Genomic DNA, 21822 nt, shown 5'->3' on the forward strand with positions numbered 1-21822 from the left:
AAAATGGAGGCTAGGAACACTGAATTTACATTATACACTGCTTTACAGCTGCAAAATTAATAAGCATGAAACCAATACTGCATAGTATTCATGATATAAGTTAACCCTCAAATTTATTGAATATTAAACGCTGCTCTCGCGGGTAACCTTCACAAAATGTTCAGGATGTCAGATTTTATCTTACTGACGTTTCTATGATGGCTATAACTCTAAAAATTATAAATCTTAACATAATAAACAAATACTTTTGGATTAAAGGCAACCATTTGACTGTCAATAGGCACACACAAAAAGAAAGAAAAACCTAGCTTTTGGTCCCACAAGGTGCCAGCTGGACTAACAGTGCTAATGCTGCATTTCAGCTGGTGGATTGGTTGTGTTGGTGGTATTGTCGGATGGGTAGAGGGAGGGGGAGGCAGTTGATTTGCTGGCTAGAATTGTGGGAGGGAAGGGTGGCAAGTACACAGGTTAGGCATGTGATGCCCAATGTAGGAGCCAGTGAGGAGCAGTGCACACTGAAAGGGACATGGGGATGTGAAATGAGAGAGGGCGACAGAATGGAGGAAGGGGAAACTGTTTGGTGAAGGGTGCAGAGAAAGTGGTTTATCTGAGATTGAGGGCAGGACGATTACAGAGGCAGAGGATGTGTTGTAAGGGTAACTCCCATTTGCTTAGTTCAGAGAAGTTTGTGGTGGAGGGAAGGGTCCAAGTGGTTGGTGTTGTTAAGCAGCCATTGAAACTCAGCATGTTGTGCTCAGCTACCGGGTGATCTACTTTATTCTTGAAAACAGTTTGGCGGTGATCATACATACTGGTGGACAGCTGGTTGCTAGTCATACAAACATAAAAAGCTGTTCAGTGTTTGCAGCAGAGTAGACATATGACATGGCTGCTTTAACAGGTGGCCCGGCCTCTGATGGGGAAGAATAAGCCTGCTACAGAAATGGAGTAGGAGATGATGCATGGGCGGTCTGCGCAAATTTTGCATCTTGGTTTGCCACAGGGATATGATCCCTATGGGAAGGGGTTGGGAGTGGCAGAGGCATAGAGATGGACTAAGGTGATGTTTAGATTGAGTGGGTGGTGGAAAACCACTTCAGGAGGGGTGGGAAGTATCTTGGGTAGGATGTTCCTCATTTCAGAGAATGACAAGAGAGAAAGCCCTGACAAAGGATATGGTTCAGTTGTTCCAGACTAGGGTGATATTCGGTGACAAGTGGGGCACTCCTATGTAGCTGATTCTTACAGGTGGTGGAAGAATTGGAGGTCTGTCACGATATGGCAAGGAAGTCTATTTGTGACTTGAGTTTTAGGGGTATCGCCTGTCTGTGAAGGTCTTCGTGAGGCCCTCAGCATACTGGGTAAGAGAGGTCTCGTCATTGCAGATACATAGTCTACCCATGGCTAGGCTGCATGGGATGGATAGTGTGGAAGGGATGGCAGCTGTCAAAATGCAGGTACTGTTGGTAATTAGTGGGTTTAATGTTAACAGAGATGTTGATTGAGCCATTAGAGAGGTCGCAGTCAGTGTCCAGGAAGGTGGTCCATTGGGTAGAGGAGGACCAGGTGAAGTGGATGGGAGTGAAGGTGTTGAGGTAATGAAGGAAAGCAGTAGGTAGGTATCTTGGCCCTGAGTCCAGATCATGAAGATATTATCAATGAACCTGAATCAGATTAGGCGGAGGGGATTTTGGGAGGTTAGGAAGGTTTCCTCTAGATGGCCCATAAATAGGTTAGAACATGAGAGCGCTACTCTGGTGCCCATGTCTTCTGGTATTCGGCTTCGTGGAAGCTGAATGCCAACTGCAGGTAATGGATCTAGATGGCCATTACACAGCACAGTCTTGCCACACCACTGCGCTTGCAACGTAAGCAGCACCACTCATCTAGCCGCATGATTAAGCTGGCCAATAGTGTTCCTCGTGGCCAATATAAATACGGCCACACAGTGTCAGTTCTGTACTCGCACCTTATACCGTTGGTTACTATTATCTCTGTACTACAGACAATTGGATAACAATCTCTCTTGGCACTTGATCTTTCTGGTTGTGATTCAGATTGTAGTCAGTCTGCTCTTGACTTGCTGTCATCACTGTGGTGATGGTATCTGCTTTGCACTTATTGTTTACTTATGTTACTTTGGTCTTACCCTTGTCTGTGTCTTGTCTGCAGTCAGTCAGCCATGTGTAGCTCGGCTACCACATGGTGTTGTGTTCTCTTCTGCAGGTGGCCCTTCTGCCTATTGCTGCTTCATGTGTTATCGCCTGGGTTCTGATAAATGCGCTGACATCCCGCAACACGCAGATATAGCATGGCTGCACTGTATATTTGTTTTTGTACCTTCCTTTCAAAGAAAATGTTGATGGTAAGGTGTATAATGAATGAAGTGGTGGGTTGAAGTCTGAAGAGCACTAGGAAAGGTAGTGTTTGATAGTGGCATGGCCATGGGCATGATTGACGTTGGTGTATAGAGAGGTAGCATCAACAGTGACAGGAAGGGGTCAAGGAGATAAAGGTGTGGGGCCCGTGGAGAGCTGGTGAAGGAAATGGTTAGTATCTTTGATGTGGGAGGCTAGGTTACAGGAAATCTGCCATGGCATTTCGGCTTGATGGCTTGTCTAATGCTGGGCATTGATGGTGGTTCCCCATTCCAGGAGCTCGACAAGCAGTAGGCCCTTGTGGTCAAAAAGAAGGACATCATGACATTACCAGAACTGGTGTGCACGGCCTCTGATTTCTATGGATGTGGTGAAGTTGCATGTTTCCACTGCTTGCTTTGACACTTGCTTTCTGGTTCAAATGGTAACACCACGTTCCGTCACCTGTGACAATACGTGACAGAAAGCAGTATTCCTCCTCATGACAATGTTGCATATGACTCAAAGACAGCGCCATTCGTTTATTGCACTGTTTGGCGGTCAGTTGGTAGGGAACCCACTGTGCACAGATTTTTTGAAAGTTCAAGTGTTGATGCATTAAGGTGTGGGTGGTGCCCACGTTAATACCCAGTAACCGATGGATCTCGTCCATGGTGATTCTGCAGTTGTCCAAGACTAAAGCATTCACTTCCGCAACCATTCCTGCTGTGATGACACAATGAGCTTGTCCAGGATGAGTATCTTCTTCCAGTGACTTGCGCCCCTCAAAGAATCTTCTGCGCTATTCCACAACACTTGAATGACTCAGACTGTATTCACCGTACACAGCCTTCATCCGTCAATACATTTCAAAGCCTTCAAGTCCCTCCGCTGCCAAAAATCGAGTCACTCCTTGTTGCTCCTGCATGTTCAGTAGTGGATGATAGCTTGTGCGACCACCTTCTCTTCGACGTGAACCCACACTGGTGCTATGCAACATCAAATGGTGCACAGGCGTCAGTCTCTCTACCAATAGATGGCACCACTATACCCGCAGTTACATGGTGTCACTTTTCATGTAAGGCAAAGATAGATGCACTGACCAGGTTTCGTTCGAATGAACCTCATAATTTGTGGAATCCCTCTCTTTTATTCCTGGAAAACACAGTGAATGAAGGCTTTGCTTTGTGTGGATACCAAATCTGAGTGACATGTGGGTGATTTACAAAAACTGTTTGCATTTCAGGTTGAGCAAATAAATGGAATGCCAGAATGTGAGGTACACTGCATCAAACTAACTAGAACCTATGCACCACAAGGAGGTACGGATAATGGACAGAGGCATTTTGCCAGGAACTGCACAAAGGCTACTAATAGTGGCCAACTGTGATTTTGTTCTGAAGCACCACTGAATAAAATGTGATCACAACTTTCTTCATATGGGTAACTGGAATAGCAGCTGTTATGTCAGTGAAGTTATGGGGCAGTCAATTTTACATGACTTACTTCAGTAAGCCAACACCCAGGCACATGCAGAGAGGAATGTGCCAGCTTTCTTTGAAACAATAGTAGGTGCCATTTCATTTCTGGTCTGAATGTTACCCACTGAACACATTCCAGATATGTTCAGTGTCCATACTATTGCCAGTTGGTTTTTCAAAAAGCCCAATATGGTAAGTGCTCCATTGAGAAGTGAAAAGAAAGTGACAGGGTCACCAAAAAGTGGTCACTGTCATAAATATCTTCATGCAGTAACCACTGTAGCAAGGCCCCAAGATTGGGTGAAGAGAACTACGGTCAATGGCCGAAAAGGTACCGTAAATGGCACTAAAGTGGATACGAGTACTATCATTGAGAGGAGACAGACCGAGATTGAAAAGAAGCTGGTCCATCAGACAGCCTCTACCAAACAAAGTGGTAATACCCAATATGCAGCAGTGTGCACTGAAATTACCAATTAGGAGAATAGCGGACAGAATTGTTGGACCAAGATTGTCTTTTCAAGGTAAACAGTAACCTACCTGGAGGTAAACAAATGTTACATATGGAGATTGCTGGAGTCATCTACACTCTCACTGCTATCACACTGTCCTGCCGGAATTTTCCAAGTCCATTGGAAGGACCGATGGACACGAATGGATGCAGGTGATCAGACAGTACCCTTATGCAAGTGTCACCTGTCAGAGTCATATCTAGACGTATCAGGGGTCCCGTATCACTCCAACTGTACACACCTCACACCATTACATAGCCTCCACCAGCTTGAACAGACCCCTGCTGACATGCAGGATCCATGGATTAAAGAGGCTGTCTCCATGCCCATACACGTCCATCTGCTCGATACAATTTGAAATGAGACTCAACCGGTCAGGCAACACGTTTCCAGTCATCAACAGTTCAATGTCGGAGTTGATGGGCCCAGGTGAGGCGTAAAGCTTTGTGTCATGAAGTCATCAAGGATACACGAGTGGGCCTTTGGTTCCAAAAGCCTATACGATGATTTTTTGTTGAATGGTTCACACACTGACACTTGTTGATGGCACAGCATAGAAATCTGCAGCAATTTGTGGAAGGGTTTCACTTCTGTTATGTTGAACAATTCTCTTCGGTCATCTTCAGTCCTGTTCTAGCAGGATCTTTTTCCACCCAGCGATGCCAGAGATCTGATGTCTTACCAGATTCCTGATATTCACGGTACACTCGCGAAATGGTCATATGGGAAAAATCCCCACTTCATTGCTACCTTGAAGATGCAGTTTCTCATTGCTCATTCGCCGACTAGAACACCATGTTCAGACTCATTTAAATCTTGATAACCTGCCATTGTAGCAGCAGTAACCAATCTAACAACTGAGCCAGACACTTGTTGCCTTATATAGGCGTTGCTGACCGCAGTGTTGTACTCTGCCTGTTTACATCTCTCTGTATTGAATACACATGCCTATACCAGTTTCTTCATATAAGGAAGGGAGCAGGACCGCACAACTCTGTACGCAAGTAAACAGAAAATAATAATGACAAATGAAACTAGTATCTTTGCAGCCATCTACAGACCTCCGGCTATGCTGCAGATCAGTTCATCATCTCAACCAAGATTTCAGTTGCATATTGGTTGCCTTTGCTGACTCTCAACCACACTGTTATCTTGCAACCTAACCTTACAAGACAGATCTATCAGTCATCAAAATCTAGATCTCATTTTCGGGACAAAATATTTAATAATATTTCAACACACAAATAACAAAAGTGTTAAATATATCAATGAAAAAAACTCCTGCAAGCATGAAAAACATAAAACAAATGAAGATAGAGCTGCTCACATGACATTTGTAATTGTTATCCTTTTGATTCCTGAAATTAACTTTATAACAACAGGATTGTCAATACAAGGCAAAAGCAAAATGTGAAGGATGGGCTGTCTACAAAATGTGATTAAATCGTATGTTAACTATGTGATGACCAATCTAGTTACCACTCATTCATTGGTTGCCTTCAACTTAACACAAAGGTGGGTTACCAACATCTATTGTTTACCACAAACTAACGCAGCACGTGGTCATCCCTTTGTAAAGTTTAGCTGATTATTTTGAGCTTATTATAAATGACTTTCAAACACACTTTATGAAGTTTTTTTTCTTTTGTTTTTGTTGAAGTGGATTTTCAGTAGTGGGAAACAATACAATGTAATTAACAAAAGAAAGGTTGTTCACATACACTGATGAGCCAAAACAATATGACAACCTGCAATAGCATGCTGCTCCACTTACAGAACTTAATACAGCAGCAATTCTGTACGGTATGGGTTCAACATGTCCTCCATCCTCTTCCACAGGTATGTGGGACCAGATTTCTAAGCCCTACCTCACACAATTCCTCTAAATTACAGGCCAGTGGTTTGTGAGAATGGAAGTGGGGCCCAATTGCATCCAATGTGTGTTGCATTGCATTCAGTGCAGAGGGGTTTAGTGGCCAAGACACCAACATGAGTTCACTATCAAGTTCCTCAAGCCACTGTAGAATAATTCTGCCTTGTAACAAGGAATATGGACAGTTATACTGTTGGGAGATGCCATCTGGCATAAAGAGATGGAGCTGGTCTGTAATGTGGTTAACACTGCCCACAGCTAACAGGGTGCTTCTGATTACTACAGGCCCTATGGAAGCCTAGGTGAATGTCCCCCATGGCATTACAGTGGCTGCAATGGTCTGTCTCCATGGTACAGTGCATATTTCAAGCATCCATTTGCCTGGATGATGGCATAACCAGACATAACCTTTGGACTGATGTTTAAAGCTTTCCCGGCGTACTGATTGTTCCATAAAAACCTTTGGACTGTTGTAACGAGAAGCACAATTCATCCAACTAGGCACTCATCCATGGTCAATTCCAACAAACCAATGCCCACTGCAATCATCATTGATTTTGTCGTTGATTCAGCACAAAAACATGTAGGTGTTGTGTGTAGAGGAGCCATACATTCCAACAGTGTACACTGAATGATGTGTTCCGAAACTCTTGTGCCTGAGTCAGCATTGTATTCTGTTGCCAGATCTGCCACACATTACCACCTATACTGCTTTCCAGACTGAGCAAGCCTCTGACCTGTAAGTTATGTGATCAGTCACAGGTGTTCAGCTCCTTGTCACATGGCCATAGTTTCACTGTCTCAACCACTCTCTACAGATGCACGCTACACTAAAATACAAACAGTCAATAAGATTCATCATTGCCAAGATTCATCATTGCCAAGATGCTCATTCCCAGGTGTTTGTGTGTAACAGTCTGCCCTTTATCAAAATCACTTATGACTGGATTTCTTCATCTGTGGTTCATATCATCAATAGAATGATACTACATTTGTCCCTGCTCTGCTTCCTACTTTTCTTGTCAAAGTTACATGCCTGCGACAAAACCAGGTGGCATTCAATCTCATGGTGGGCAGCAGTCCCTGGGTGGAGAAAATCCCCGACCTGGCTGGGAATCGAACCCAGGACCCTATGATCCAGAGGCAGCAATGCTAGCCACTAGACCACGAGCTGTGGACAATGATTTTAGGGAATGACTTATAAATTATACACAGGGGCTAAAATGTCTTTAGTAAATGATTTTGTTAAGTTTGTTTCGTATTACTTTTTCTTCGACTGTAGCCATTTCCACTGTAACACTATCCATCTGCAGGCACTGTTTCTTTGTAAGTATCTTTAATGTTCTTTTACACAACATCCCGTATCATATCCAGAATGTCATTATTCTCATTATTAACTACCTGTGTTTCTGATTCAACTTTTGAACTATACAAACTCTAAAAATCAATTACACAAGGTTTCAGGATTGTAGATAGATGACGACGACATCTTTTCCATGAAATTCTGACTGACAGACGTTCAGCTATCTTCACACTGTAAAACTCATATGAAGATGCCTGAAAATTTGTCAGGTAAAATTTTATGGCAAGACATCACCATCATCTGGTTGCAATCCCAAAATATCCCACCTCGTGGAATACTTATTACACCAGGAAAACTTTAAAAATTACACAAAGATCACTCTTCATGTGCTTGTACATTTTTCTCTGTTGTTTATTAATGTGCCACCTACCATCTGAATAGGTGAAATGTGAGATTTAGCCAACATAAGTTTCTGTTCATTTCCTTCATACTGTCCTTGCACACAAACACTTCTCTCGTCAAATATTCACTGTAAAGTCTCATTTGCTCTTAAAAAATGTCCACACAGTTTTGTTTCATTCAGCATATTATATCATGTTCCTTTTATTTTTTTTCTTCAAACTTTTGCCTTTTCATTGATTGTTGCCTTTTTCTATTTGATTATTTGTTCTTTTGCCTTCTTTGTACTTCCAATATGTTTTGCTGTTTGCATAATTATCACTGTTAAATTTGCTCCTTTTATCTTAGTCCGTACAATCTTCATTTTATAAAATGATGTACTTACTACTTACATTAATGTGATGTACTTCATGATCCTTAAATAAATTACCATAATTTACATTTTTGGTTTCCTGTCCGACACATTTCTTTCTTTGTAGATTTTTGTCCTCATTTGCATCTTACTATAATCTAAGTGGCATAAGAAGACACCTGATAACTGCCGTGGACTGGTTGTGGCAGCTTCACTTGCCAATTTGAACCAGTCACATCATGCAATTGTGTAAATGTCTCTATGGCAAGGCCGCAGGGTTGTCACAGTCCTATAGAAGGCTATTATCTCACCTGCAGCCATTCGCACTATGTACATGAAAGCTGGCAAGAGTGCTACTAGATGTCAGGGATCTTCTTGTGCCATGACAACTACAGTATATTTAATTTCTAAAATGGTTCAGGACAATCACATACCACACATTTTTTTAGCTCCAAGATAGGAGGAAGGGCAGCATCAGTTGTAAATTTTAATTAGTTTACTGCAGATCAATTCCAGCTACTGTGAGCTATCTTCAGTGTAGTTATCTCCAAGTCATGATGACTCTCAATGCTTGTTATCTGTACCACCAATGTGACAACATTTACAATGAGTCATCTTGACTTTTGATATAACTGCACTGAAGATACACTATGTGATCAAAAGTATCCGGACCCCTGGCTGAAAAAGACTTACAAGTTCGTTACATCCTCCATTGGTAATGCCGGAATTAAATATGGTGTTGGCCCACCCTTAGCCTTGATGACAGCTTCCACTCTCACAGGCATACTTTGTCAGGTACTGGAAGGTTTCTTGGGGAATGACAGTCCATTCTTCACAGAGTGGTGCACTGAGGAGAGGTATCGACGTCAGTCGGTGAGGCCTGGCATGATGTTGGTGATCCAAAATGTCCCAAAGATGTTCTATACGATTCAGGTTAAGACCCTGTGCAGGCCAGTCCATTACAGGGATGTTACGAGGCCAGTTCAATAAGTAATGCAACACATTTTTTTTCTCGGCCAATTTTGGTTGAAAAAACCGGAAATTTCTTGTGGAATATTTTCAAACATTCCCGCTTCGTCTCGTATAGTTTCATTGACTTCCCACAGGTGGCAGCGCTGTACGGAGCTGTTAAAATGACGTCTGTAACGGATGTGCGTTGCAAACAACGGGCAGTGATCGAGTTTCTTTTGGCGGAAAACCAGGGCATCTCAGATATTCATAGGCGCTTGCAGAATGTCTACGGTGATCTGGCAGTGGACAAAAGCACGGTGAGTCGTTGGGCAAAGCGTGTGTCATCATCACCGCAAGGTCAAGCAAGACTGACTGATCTCCCGCATGCGGGCCGGCCGTGCACAGCTGTGACTCCTGCAATGGCGGAGCGTGCGAACACACTCGTTCGAGATCATCGACGGATCACCATCAAACAACTCAGTGCTCAACTTGACATCTCTGTTGGTAGTGCTGTCACAATTGTTCACCAGTTGGGATATTCAAAGGTTTGTTCCCGCTCGGTCCCTCGTTGTCTAACTGAACACCATAAAGAGCAAAGGAGAACCATCTGTGCGGAATTGCTTGCTTGTCATGTGGCTGAGGGTGACAATTTCTTGTCAAAGATTGTTACAGGCGATGAAACATGGGTTCATCACTTCGAACCTGAAACAAAACGGCAATCTATGGAGTGGCGCCACACCCACTCCCCTACCAAGAAAAAGTTTAAAGCCATACCCTCAGCCGGTAAAGTCATGGTTACAGTCTTCTGGGATGCTGAAGGGGTTATTCTGTTCGATGTCCTTCCCCATGGTCAAACGATCAACTCTGAAGTGTATTGTGCTACTCTTCAGAAATTGAAGAAACGACTTCAGCGTGTTCGTAGGCACAAAAATCTGAACGAACTTCTCCTTCTTCATGACAACGCAAGACCTCACACAAGTCTTCGCACCCGAGAGGAGCTCACAAAACTTCAGTGAACTGTTCTTCCTCATGCACCCTAGAGCCCCGATCTCACACCATCGGATTTCCATATGTTTGGCCCAATGAAGGACGCAATCCGGGGGAGGCACTACGCGGACGATGAAGAAGTTATTGATGCAGTACGACGTTGGCTCCGACATCGACCAGTGGAATGGTACCGTGCAGGCATACAGGCCCTCATTTCAAGGTGCCGTAAGGCCGTAGCATTGATTGGAGATTACGCTGAAAAATAGTGTTGTGTAGCTAAAAGATTGGGGAATAACCTGGTGTATTTCAATGCTGAATAAAACAACCCCTGTTTCAGAAAAAAAAAATGTGTTGCATTACTTATTGAACTGCCCTCGTATTGTCGTGTAACCACTCCGCCACAGGCCATGCATTATGAAGAGGTGCTCGATTGTGTTGAAAGATGCAATTGTCACTCCCGAATTGCTCTTGAACAGTGGGAAGCAAGAAGGTGCTTAAAACATCAATGTAGGCCTGTGCTGTGATAGTGGCACGCAAAACAACAAGGGGTGCATGTGCCCTCCATGAAAACTACGACCACAACATAATACCACCGCCTCCGAGTTTTACTGTTGGCACTACACACACTGGCAGATGATGTTCACCAGGCATTTGCCATACCCACACCCTGACATTGGATAGCCACATTGTGCACTGTGATTTGTCACTCCACACAATGTTTTTCCACTGTTCAACTGTCGCTCCTTACACCAAGCGAGGCGTCATTTGGCATTTACTGGTGTGATGTATGGCTTATGAGCAGCCGCTCGACCATGACACAAGCAACACCCAATCACCTGACCATGTTTGTAGTCCTTGAGTTCTGCAGAGCACCCCATTCTACTCTCGCCTGATGTCTAATGACTACTGAGGTCGCCGATAAAGAGTTCCTGGCAGTAGGCGGCAGCACAATGCGCCTAATATGAAAAACGTATGTTTTTGGGGGTGTCAGGATACTTTTTATCACATGGTGTAGCTACACAGCAGCTGAAATCTATCTGCAATACACAGATTAAAATCTATGACCGATTCTGCCCTTCCTCCTATCTTGGATCTCTAACACAATTGTGGAGCATGCTGTTCCTGATGTGGTTTTTTTTTTTTTTTTTTTTTTTTTAACTGACTGATAAAATATAGTTACTTCCATGTTTAGACACAGAAGTGGCTGGACACATCTGATGGCCTACCTAAACCCATTGCCTGATTTTTCACATTTCACTACTCCCAATTGTCTTTCACCCCAATTAGAATAACAGACATCCCAGAAGCTCTCACAAGGCAGTACAGCATAAAATCACATTACCCACAGTAAACAGCCTTAAGAGTTTGGCAAGATAAATAAGCTAATATAAACCTTAGCACAGCTATGCTTACAATCATCTCAGCCCAGTCTTGGAGTCTGGGAATAACAAGACAATTTGCATGCTGATTATGTGCCAGCAGAAGCTACCAGGAACATGACAACAGAGGCCTTTCCACAGTTTCTCTCAGTCACATATTATTGAAACTCTCAACAAGAGAACAGATTTCTTACTGTTATTTATTGTTCCTGGAATAAATGGTCTTCTAGTAAGTCTTATTGTAAGCATATTACAAGACATAACTAACAATGAAAGATTCCTCTAAAAACATTTACATTAGGTACGTGAACAACATTAACATACCTCCTTCACCATAAAATAGAAGAGCATTGTAGTATTTGTCACTTGCATCAGCTTGCAGGCATCTCACTTCTTTGCACAATGAAGCAAATACAGTGACAACTTTATTCAAAACTTTGTTATCTGTATCAATAATTTGCAGCAATGGTGTATTTTCATGTGGTGAAAGCTGGAAAATAATGAAAAGTCTGTCACTGTATGCTGATGGGAAACTAAAACTAACTGCTCTGTTCAGTAAACTAAAAATGAAGTTTCTACCAAAATTAACTACATGAGATATAAATTGCAACTATGATCAGCATTTAGTTCACAAAGATTTTGTGCACTTTAAATCTTAAGATTACTGTGTTAGCACCCATGCTGCACTTGTTACAATATGCACTGCCCAATAAACATTAATGTGACCACCTGTAGAAAAGCCCGAGTAATCATCTTTTGCAGCATGGGCTACTGCGAGGCATGGAGGAAGAGAGCGACGAGTTCTGGAAGGTGCTGACAAGGACATACAGCCATGCTGACACCAGTGCTGTGGCCAGCTGCACTACCTTTCTTAGTTGAGGATCCAGGGTGCAAACAGTCCAATTGAGGTGGTCCCACAGATTCTCCATTGGGTTTACATCTGGGGGGTTTGGTTGCCAGGATATTACAGTGAACTCATTCTGGTCCTCTTAACCATGTACATACACTGTGGGCTGTGCGACTCATTGAACTGTACTGCTGGTAGATGTCATTGAGCCAAGGAAAAACAAACTGCATGTAGGGATGGACATAATCTCCAAGTATAGATGAGTACTTGCGTTGATCCAGTGTGCCTTCCAGAATGATGAGATCACTCGGGGAATGCCTCAAAAACATTCGCCCATTCGCCAGACCATAACACTCCCTCCTCCAGCCTGGACCCTTCCAATGACAGTTGTAGAGTGTTTTCTTTCAGATGTTTCAGGCCAATGCAACATAAAACACGATTCAACTCAAAATACTACCTACTGCCAGTCAATGCACGTCCAGCTGCAGTACTGGTGTGAAAATTACTGCCTCTGCTGTCAGTGAACAGCAGCCCACATAGCTGCATGAACCAGGAACCCGCTGCAGAGGACCATACACAGCAAAATTTGCTGAATGGTTGTTGAGGAGACACTGTTGGTAGCCCCTTGGTTCATCTACAGATGCTCAACAACTGAACGTCTATTCACCTGTACAAATCTCCACAGCCGTTATTCATCCATAATCTATGACCTGTGGTGAACCACAATTGCCCCAGCACTGGTTACGGATAGTGCCATTTTGCCCTGCACATTATACTTCAACCCTGGCAGCACACAAACAGTTCACAAAACTTAGCCATTTCAGAAATGCTTCCGCCCTTAGCCTGAAAGCCAATGATCATGCCCTTTTCGGCACCAGATAAATCACTCTGTTTCCGCATTAAGAAATTGTCTGCACTGTTTTCCATGTCCCCCAGACACTTTATATGCCCTTCACTGCTAATACTGCCACTGCTCTCTCTCTCTCTCTCTCTCTCTCTCTCTCTCTCTCTCTCCATTCCTCCCCCACCCCTCCTCCCGCCAGTAAGCACACGCACACGTGCGAGAGAGAGAGAACAGGCTCTTGCAATGTTCCTAATGTTCCTTCACTTCTGAAAAGTTTAGTTCCATTTAGTAATGTTGCCTAGTAAAGATAATATAAACAGAATAGTGATGTATTGAGTACTTCCTCAGCGATGAAACACAACATGTTGTTTAGGTGTACCCCAAGGGAGTATTGATGGACAATTACTGTTCTTAGAATATGTAAATGGTCCACAACATCAACAAATAAGCAGGAAGACACTCCATTGTTCAGCCAGATGACTGGTGATCAATCCATAATAAAAAAATATATGTAAGAGTATGTGTTAAGAAGGATTTTAAGTGGATTGGGAACTAGTTATGGAAAATAAAAGGTACCACACACAGATTCCTTGGAGGATTCTTTAAAATCTCATCCATTAAAGAGCAAACTTACGGAACCCTCATTTGACTGATTCTTGATTATTGCTCATCAGTCTTGGACCTTTACCATGTAACAATAAGGAAATATAGAAGACCTAAAGAAGAGCAGTAGCTTGCGTATCACTTCACACACATTTTTATATGTACCATGTATTGTGAATATCCGCACTAGTGTCTTTTCTTGTCACAACAGAAAATATTTGGCATCTCTGCATTGCATTTAGGAAATATCTCTTGCTTTGAATATCTGTTTAGGTGTGGCTTCTGTCCAATACTTTCTGTTTAGATACGTCTGATGCAACTGAATTCATGATACATTATCTGAGGTTCCTTTCTTTAAAATAACAAAATAACATAATACACCTCCTAATATTCCTTTAGTTTAGCAACAGTGTAGGAAAAGAGAGGTTGCTACTTACACACACACACACAAACACATACGCACGCATGCGTGCAGAACCATGCACATGCTCACATCTCAGGCCAGAATGCGTCCCGTGGGATGCAAGCAGCAATCTGGAGAGGGTAGGGAAGGGATAGTAGTGTACAGAGGGAAGAGAGACGGACACTGTCTGGTGCAGTGTAGAGGGACTCTACTCCACTAGGTGCAGCATCACGAGGTTGTGGGGCAGGGAGATGGAGGAGAGAGAGAGGAGGAAAAAAAAAAAAAAAACAAAAAAAACAAAAAAAAAACAAAGAACAAAAAATGAGAGGAGCGGAGAAAGACGGGTGGATGCATTGTTAGAGGGCTGCAAATAAACAGGGTGGGAGATGAGAATGGGGGGAGATGACAGGACATAGGGGTTGGAAACTTTTGGGTGCAGGCTGTGGGGACAGTATGTTACTGTTGGTTGAGGACAGGATAATTATGGGAGCAGAGAATGTGTTTTAAGGATAACTCCCATCTGTGCAGTTTAGAAAAGCTGGTGGTGGAGGGAAGGATCCAGATGGCTTGGGTAGTGAAGCAGCCATTGAAAACAAGTGTGTTATGTTCAGCTGCATGTTTTGCCACAGGGTGGTCTACTTTGCTCTTGGCCACAGTTTGGCGGTGGCCATTCATCCTAGTTGACAGCTAGTTGGTAGTCATACCAATACAAAAAGCTTTGCAATGATTGCAGCAGAGCTGGTATATGACATGGCTGCTTTCAAAGGGGGCCTGCCCCCTAATGTGGTAGTACAAACCTGTGACAGTACTGGAATAGGAAGTGCTGGGCAGGAGGATTGGGCAGGTTTTGCACCTGGATCTTCCACATGGATATGACCCTTGTGCCAAGGGGTTGGATTGGGAGTGGTTGAGGGATGAACTAGGATGTTGCGGAATTTGAGTGAGTGACGGAACACCACTTTAGGAGGGGTGGGAAGTATCTCGGGTAGGATGTCCCTTATTTCAGGGCACAATGATAGGTAATAAAAGCCCTGGCGAAGGATGTGGATCATTTGTTCCAGTGAGTGGTGGTGCTAGTTGATAAAGGTGACATGCCTTTGTGGCTGGTTTCTGGGGGTGGTGGGAGGATTGGGGTTATGAGGGGAAATGGCTCAGGAGATCTATTTGCAGTCTAGGTCTGGGAGATAGAGTGCATCTATGAAGTCCTTGGTGAGACCCTCAGCATACTGAGCAAGGAAGTTTTTGTCACTTCAGATTGACCATCCCCAGGTAGCCACACTATATGGGAGGTGGGGGGGGGGGGGGGGGGGATTTTTTGGTGTGAAAGGGATGACACCTGTCAAAATGCAGGTACTGTTGGTGGGTTTAATGTGGACAGAGGTGCAAATGGAGCTATCAGAGAGGAGGAGGTCAACATCTATGAAGGTGGCATGCTGGGTTGAGGAGGACCACGTGAAGCAAATGAGAGAGAGATGATGTTGAGGTTGTGAAGGAACAAAGATAGCATGTCTTGGCCCTGGGTCCAGATCATGATGATATCATCAATGAACCTGAACCAGACAATGGGTTTGGTGTTTTGGGAGAACAGGAAGGTCTCCTCTACATGGACCATAAAAAGGGTGGCATAGGAGGGTGCCACATGGGTGTCCATGGCTGTGCTGCGGATTTGTCTATATTCCTTCCCTTCAAATGAGAAGTAGTTGTGGGTTATGATACAGTTAGTACAGTGTATGAGGAATGAGGTAGTGGGTTTGGAGTCTGGAGGATACTGGGAAAGGTAGTATTCAATAGCGGTAAGACCATGGGCATGAGGGATGTTTGTGTATAGGGAGGTGGCACCAACAGTGACGAGTAGGGATCCAGGGGGTAAAAGGGTGGGGATGGTGGAGAGTCAGTGAAGGAAGTGGTTGTGTCTTTGATGTGGGATGCTAGATTACGGGTCATGGGATTATCCTACACCCCATCAGGGTCAGGCCAACTGTGAAAGCAGCCATATCATTCACCAGCACTGCTGCAATCATTGCACTGTGTTTTATATTGGTATGACTAGCAACCAGCTGTCCACCAGGATGAACGGCCACGGTCAAACTGTTGTCAAGAGCAAAGTAGACCACCCTGTGACAAAACGTGCAGCTGAACATATAACATTTGATTTCAATGGCTGCTTCACTATGCCAGCCAACTGGATCACTCCCTCCGCCACCAGCTTTTCTGAACTGTGCAGATGGGATTTACCCTTACAACACTTTCTCTGCTCCTGTAATCATCCTGGTCTCAACCAACAGTAACACACTGTCCCCACACCCTCCACCCCCTATTTCCTATCATCACCTCCCCATTATCACCTCACACCCTGTTTATTTGCAGCCCTCTAACAATGCATCCACCCATCTTTCCTTGCTCCTCTCATTTTTTGTTCCTTTTTTTCCCCACCTCCCTGCCCCACAACCTCCTGATGTTGCACTTGTTGGAGTCTAGTTCCTGCACACTCCACCAGACAGCATTTGTCTCTACTTCCATCCATACACTACTATCCCTTACCCTTCCCCATCCCTCCAGAATGCTGCTTGCATCCCACATGATGCATTCCGGCCCGAGACGCTGGAGTTAGCAGTCGTGTGTGTTTGAGATGTGCTTGCTTGTGTGTGTGGTAAGTAGCACTCTAACCTTTCCTACACTGTTGATATTCCTACCTGTAGTTTCCATTGTTTGATATTACTTTAGTTTCACATATTTAATTTTTTTATTTGCTACACACATTTTATTCGACCAGGAGTGCAGACTGTGTGAGTTGTTGATGGAAAGTAAGTAGTGGGATGTATTATGGGAGCTGCAGCAAGTGGTTTCACTAAGGGGAGTCTAGTGGGGAGACTGTGACCCTCTCCTGGAACTGCAGAATACACAGCAGAAATAGGTTAAAGGAGGAGCAGGAAAGAAAGAGTTGTGGTCCTGAGGCACACTTAAATCAAGATAGGACAAATCTAGTGAGGATGAAGGAAGGCAATGGTGAATGGGTAGTTGGGAACTTGCAATTGATAGGAAGGCTAGCAGGAGCAGGATGCAGTCCGACAGCTTTGTTGTGTCTACCAGCAACAAATTTGAGTTGCCAGAGTTTAGGGGTAGACTAAGCCAAGAGTATGAAAAATACAAAGGGCACAAATGTTAGGAAGAAGAGTACTGCTGCTACGTAGCAGTCATGGCAGAGGAGTAGGCTGTCAATCACAAAAGCGGTTACGAAAGAAGGAAAATTCATTAACAAACTGTTGACAGCATGGTCATTAGAGTCAGAGCACAAGCTTTGATTACAAAAGGATGGGGAAGGAAACTGGCCATGCCCTTTTCAAAGGGACCATCCCAACATTTGCCTACAGAAATTTATGGAAATCGTGGAAAACCTAAATCTGGCTGGCCTGACAGAGATTTGAAACGTTATCCTCCTGAATGCATGTCTGGTGTGCTAACCACTGTGCCACATCACTCACGAACATAGCTTGTGGTCAAGAAGACAATACAGAAATTTAGAAAGAAACACGAAGTCAGCAGGAGTAGATGAGGTTCTACTTTATGTTCTAAAGGCTTGCACTGACTGCCTTCAAGCCCCCATTAACAAACACAAAAACGGAGTCTTTCACTTCAGGTATCTTTCCAGGATGCTTAAAGACAGACTAAGAAATTACTTGTATAAACACAAACTAAGCAAAGCTTGGTTTCCAAAGTGGGAGAAGTACAATGTCAGACTTCACAGAACTGATACTTGGAGCTCTTGATATGGATGACTGTCTTACAGACATATTATTAGATCTGACTAAGGCTTTTGACCATAAAACACCACTATAAAAGTTAGAAGGGCTAAGTATACAAGGAACAGTGAACAATTAGATCCAGTCTTACCTGGAAAACAGGGCGCAGAGGGTAGATGTAGTTCAGATATGTGATAAATTTTCAGTAAAACAGTTGTTGGACAAGAAATGAACACACACACACACACTGATGTTCCTCACGGTAGTGTACTGGGTCCAAATCTGTTCCTGGTATATATTAATGGCTTTCAGAGAGTATAATAAATGGGGAAAAAATTCCCTTTGCTGATAACAGCAACACCACAGTCGCTGATGAAACACCAGAGTTCCTATTACAGAAAGCAAATGAAACCCTCAAGGATGTTCATGACTGGGCAGTATGTAATAAATTATCACTCAACAGAAAGAACACACACAGCATGCAGTTCAGCGTACAAAATATTTGTGTTGCATTAAGCAAAGATGATAAATCTATAGACTGTGTAACAAGCACAAAGCTTTTCGGGGTGAATACTGATTGTCAGTTAACATGGAATGAACACAGAAAGATACTGGTTAAAAGAATGTCATCAGCACATTACATTTTCAGGATTTTATTATCTGTTTATAGCAGCCAATCTCTTGCAGTGACTAACTGTTTCTATGTACACTCAGGACTCAGCTATGGGTTCATTTTCTGGGGTTTGAAGACACAAAATGTGCACACAATTTTTAATCTGCAATAGAGGGCCATAAGAACAACAACAAGAAGTAGTAGTCCATTTCTTCCACAATGAAACAATTTCAGAAGACCGAATTCAGTATTTTGGCATTCTGTCTGTTATCTTCCATTTCTGTGCCAGTATGGTCACTAAGTGAATGAAGAGATGATTTTGAACCACTTACTGATTTCACCTCTTAAGAGTTTTTCCTCAGATCCGTTGACAAAGTTTTACTTTCAGTCACTGAATGCTTTTCTCATTGTTCTCCTTATGCTCATTTTCACTTCATTCAGCTTTTCTTTGCCTACAAGGTTTTGACTTTCCTTGAATCTGAGATGAAGTTCTCTTTGTTTACACAGTAGTTTAACCATGGTGGGTCTTTCTCATTCCTTAAGACCTTACTCGGAACACACTTGTCTGGGTCATATTGCAAGATATCTTTGATTTTTTTTCCATTTGTTCTCTAGATCTTCATCCTCATCACCAAGTATTTGATGTTGACTGCTCAGATACTCTGAAATTTGTATCCTGTCACTCTTGCTAAGCAAAAATATCTTCCTACCTTTCTTAATATTCTTTGATTCTTTGTAAGACTCACTGTCATAGATGCTATCACAGCCTTATGGTCACTGATACTTGCTCTATGCTAACTGATTCTTAAGTTCAGGTCTGTTTGTTGCTGCCAGGAGGCCTTTCTTCATCAAGGACATGGTCCGCCATCTGTCACATCCTCATAGAGCAATGCTACATTCACCTGTCTTTTGGGCTACTGATTTTCATTGTACTACCATGCCAATTCCTACATCATTGTAAGATGATCCTTAGATGAATAAAGATAGGTAAGTAATACTGTTCAACAGTGGAAAAGCACATTTACATTTGTGGTATGGTTGCAATCCTTCACAAATAGAGTATCACAGTATGTCCCACACATAATGTAATACATAAATATTTCATCTTCAACTGCTCCAGAAACATCCTAAACTGAATTAAAAGAGCTAATCAGCATACGCAAACAACAACAATGTCATGTATCAGTAATATTCAATTTCTGTATTGTATACTGGTATCTGCTACATGCAGTCCCTTGTGCAGGTTGATTATACAAAATCTGATTAAATAGTGACTGTAAAAGGCACCTAGAATCTTAGTTTGTCAAACAAGAGTTCACAGAGTCTTATCACTGCACCACCTAGTTCAGTGGCTGGGGCAGCCTGAGTACTGAAATATTGGTTGTCCACTCATTCCCAATGTATGTCTCCACACCACAAACAAATTAACGCCTGAACATCACACAAGATACTGTCTCCACTATGCCAAGTCACAATGAGGACATTTCAGTATGTTCAAAGAAAAAAATTGGATTGATAAGTGCTTATCTTTTATTGCAAAATATAATTGCTATATTGCCATTCACTTTCTCTTAACTTATAAGACCCAACAGGCCATGTCTAATTCTGTATGCAGGACAAACTGTGCACCATAAACTGTGCAATTCTTTGACCTAAAGTGCAATTTTCTACATTTGCCACAACTGGCGACACCTTACATACCAATGTGGCACGAGGTACTGCTGCCATCTTAGATTACTAAACAGAATTGTCAAGTGAACCTACTGATGCTGAATGTCTGCTTTGTCCCATGATGAAATGACATTGTAGCATGTTATGCATGTGCAAACAGGAAGAGAACAGGACACTGATAATCCCCCCCCCCCCAAATCTAGGTTATGTTTTTGGATATACATCTTGTAGAACCACTGACCTATGGTGTAGCTTGATGTATAGGTTAGGTTGAAAGGACACATGTGGCTGAGAACTGGCAAAGCCAACAAATGTAAATATGAAAAGTAAGTTAGTTGTAACACTCTGATCTACAACATAGCACAAGGTGGCAGTACAGAAGTGGCTGATTCTACGACTGCTTTGACCAGTGACATTATCAAGATGGCAGACAACCCTATGCCCAGTGCATACAATATGGCAATCAAAGTCACTAAATACACCCACAAACAAAGATATTTAACTATGCAAAATATTTCACTTCAGCAATAAAATGAAACTGATAAGGCAGAAAGTAAAGGGTCTTGGGAGGGCACAAGCTAAATATGTAGTAAGACTGTAAAATAAACAATACCAAAAAATAACGAACACAAAATCCTTGAGAATAAACCGAAGAGAAAACACTGAAACATCTGGAATCTAATACTTAATTTTACACATATAGCTCAAAGGAAAATGATGATACCAGGCAAGTGTGTTTCAACATGGTGACAACATAAACATTCGGCTATGTTACTGGTCAATCTATTACCAAAACATTCATTTGGCACTCTTACCCATTGCCTTTGCCAACTCATAACCAAATCCCCTTTCAACCTAACCTAGGGCTCAACCTTTGCAGCAAATCCGCCTGACACCAAGCCAAGACATCAGATCAGGTGTGGGGAATGTCAAATATCACACTCAACAGTCCAACTATATACAACAATAGCAGTTGCGCAGCTGGCAGACTTCATTAGTCAAGCCTAGAGCCTCAAAACCAAACATAGTACAGTAATTAATTCATCATGGGATCACTTTTACAATAATATATGACCTGACAGATCAATACAAAGAACAAAGAAAGTCATAATCAGGCACATAAATAGAAGAATGTGTGTTTGACAAGAATAAGACAGTTGGTCAGCCATTGCTTTATTGGAGAAACCATCCTGGTATGACATGTTGGTAATTCTTTCTTTACAAATACTTCACGTTTATGCAAACAAGCATAGCACATCAGAATACATTCTACATAGGCCTCTAGCCACATTAAAAACAAAGAAATACTTATATGGTCTATACTGACTACATAACAAAGCACAATCTTCACCATCTGTCCATAAGCATCTCTGTGTATACAAATATGCTTAGGGCCTCAGAAATTTGTCAAAACTTATGATATTAATATGTAATTACAACAAGTATGCTTGACAGTCATATAATCTTTTGGTTCATCATGACAGTAACATGTTCCTTTACTTTGCGA

The 21822-nt window shown here is 42.6% G+C and overlaps 1 protein-coding gene across 2 annotated transcripts in view; it reads right to left on the reverse strand.

Moving 5' to 3' along the window:
* Positions 1 to 21822, reverse strand: part of LOC126183498 (WASH complex subunit 4) — a 179968-nt gene that overhangs the window by 157122 nt on the left and 1024 nt on the right. For both annotated transcript variants that reach the window (XM_049925535.1, XM_049925536.1), the window contains exon 3: positions 11919 to 12084. In XM_049925535.1, coding sequence (XP_049781492.1) covers positions 11919 to 12084 — 166 coding nt within the window. The remainder of the gene's footprint in view (positions 1 to 11918; positions 12085 to 21822) is intronic.

The sequence above is a fragment of the Schistocerca cancellata genome, chromosome 4 (genome assembly GCF_023864275.1).
Source record: "Schistocerca cancellata isolate TAMUIC-IGC-003103 chromosome 4, iqSchCanc2.1, whole genome shotgun sequence".
In the NCBI taxonomy this organism is placed as follows: domain Eukaryota; kingdom Metazoa; phylum Arthropoda; class Insecta; order Orthoptera; family Acrididae; genus Schistocerca; species Schistocerca cancellata.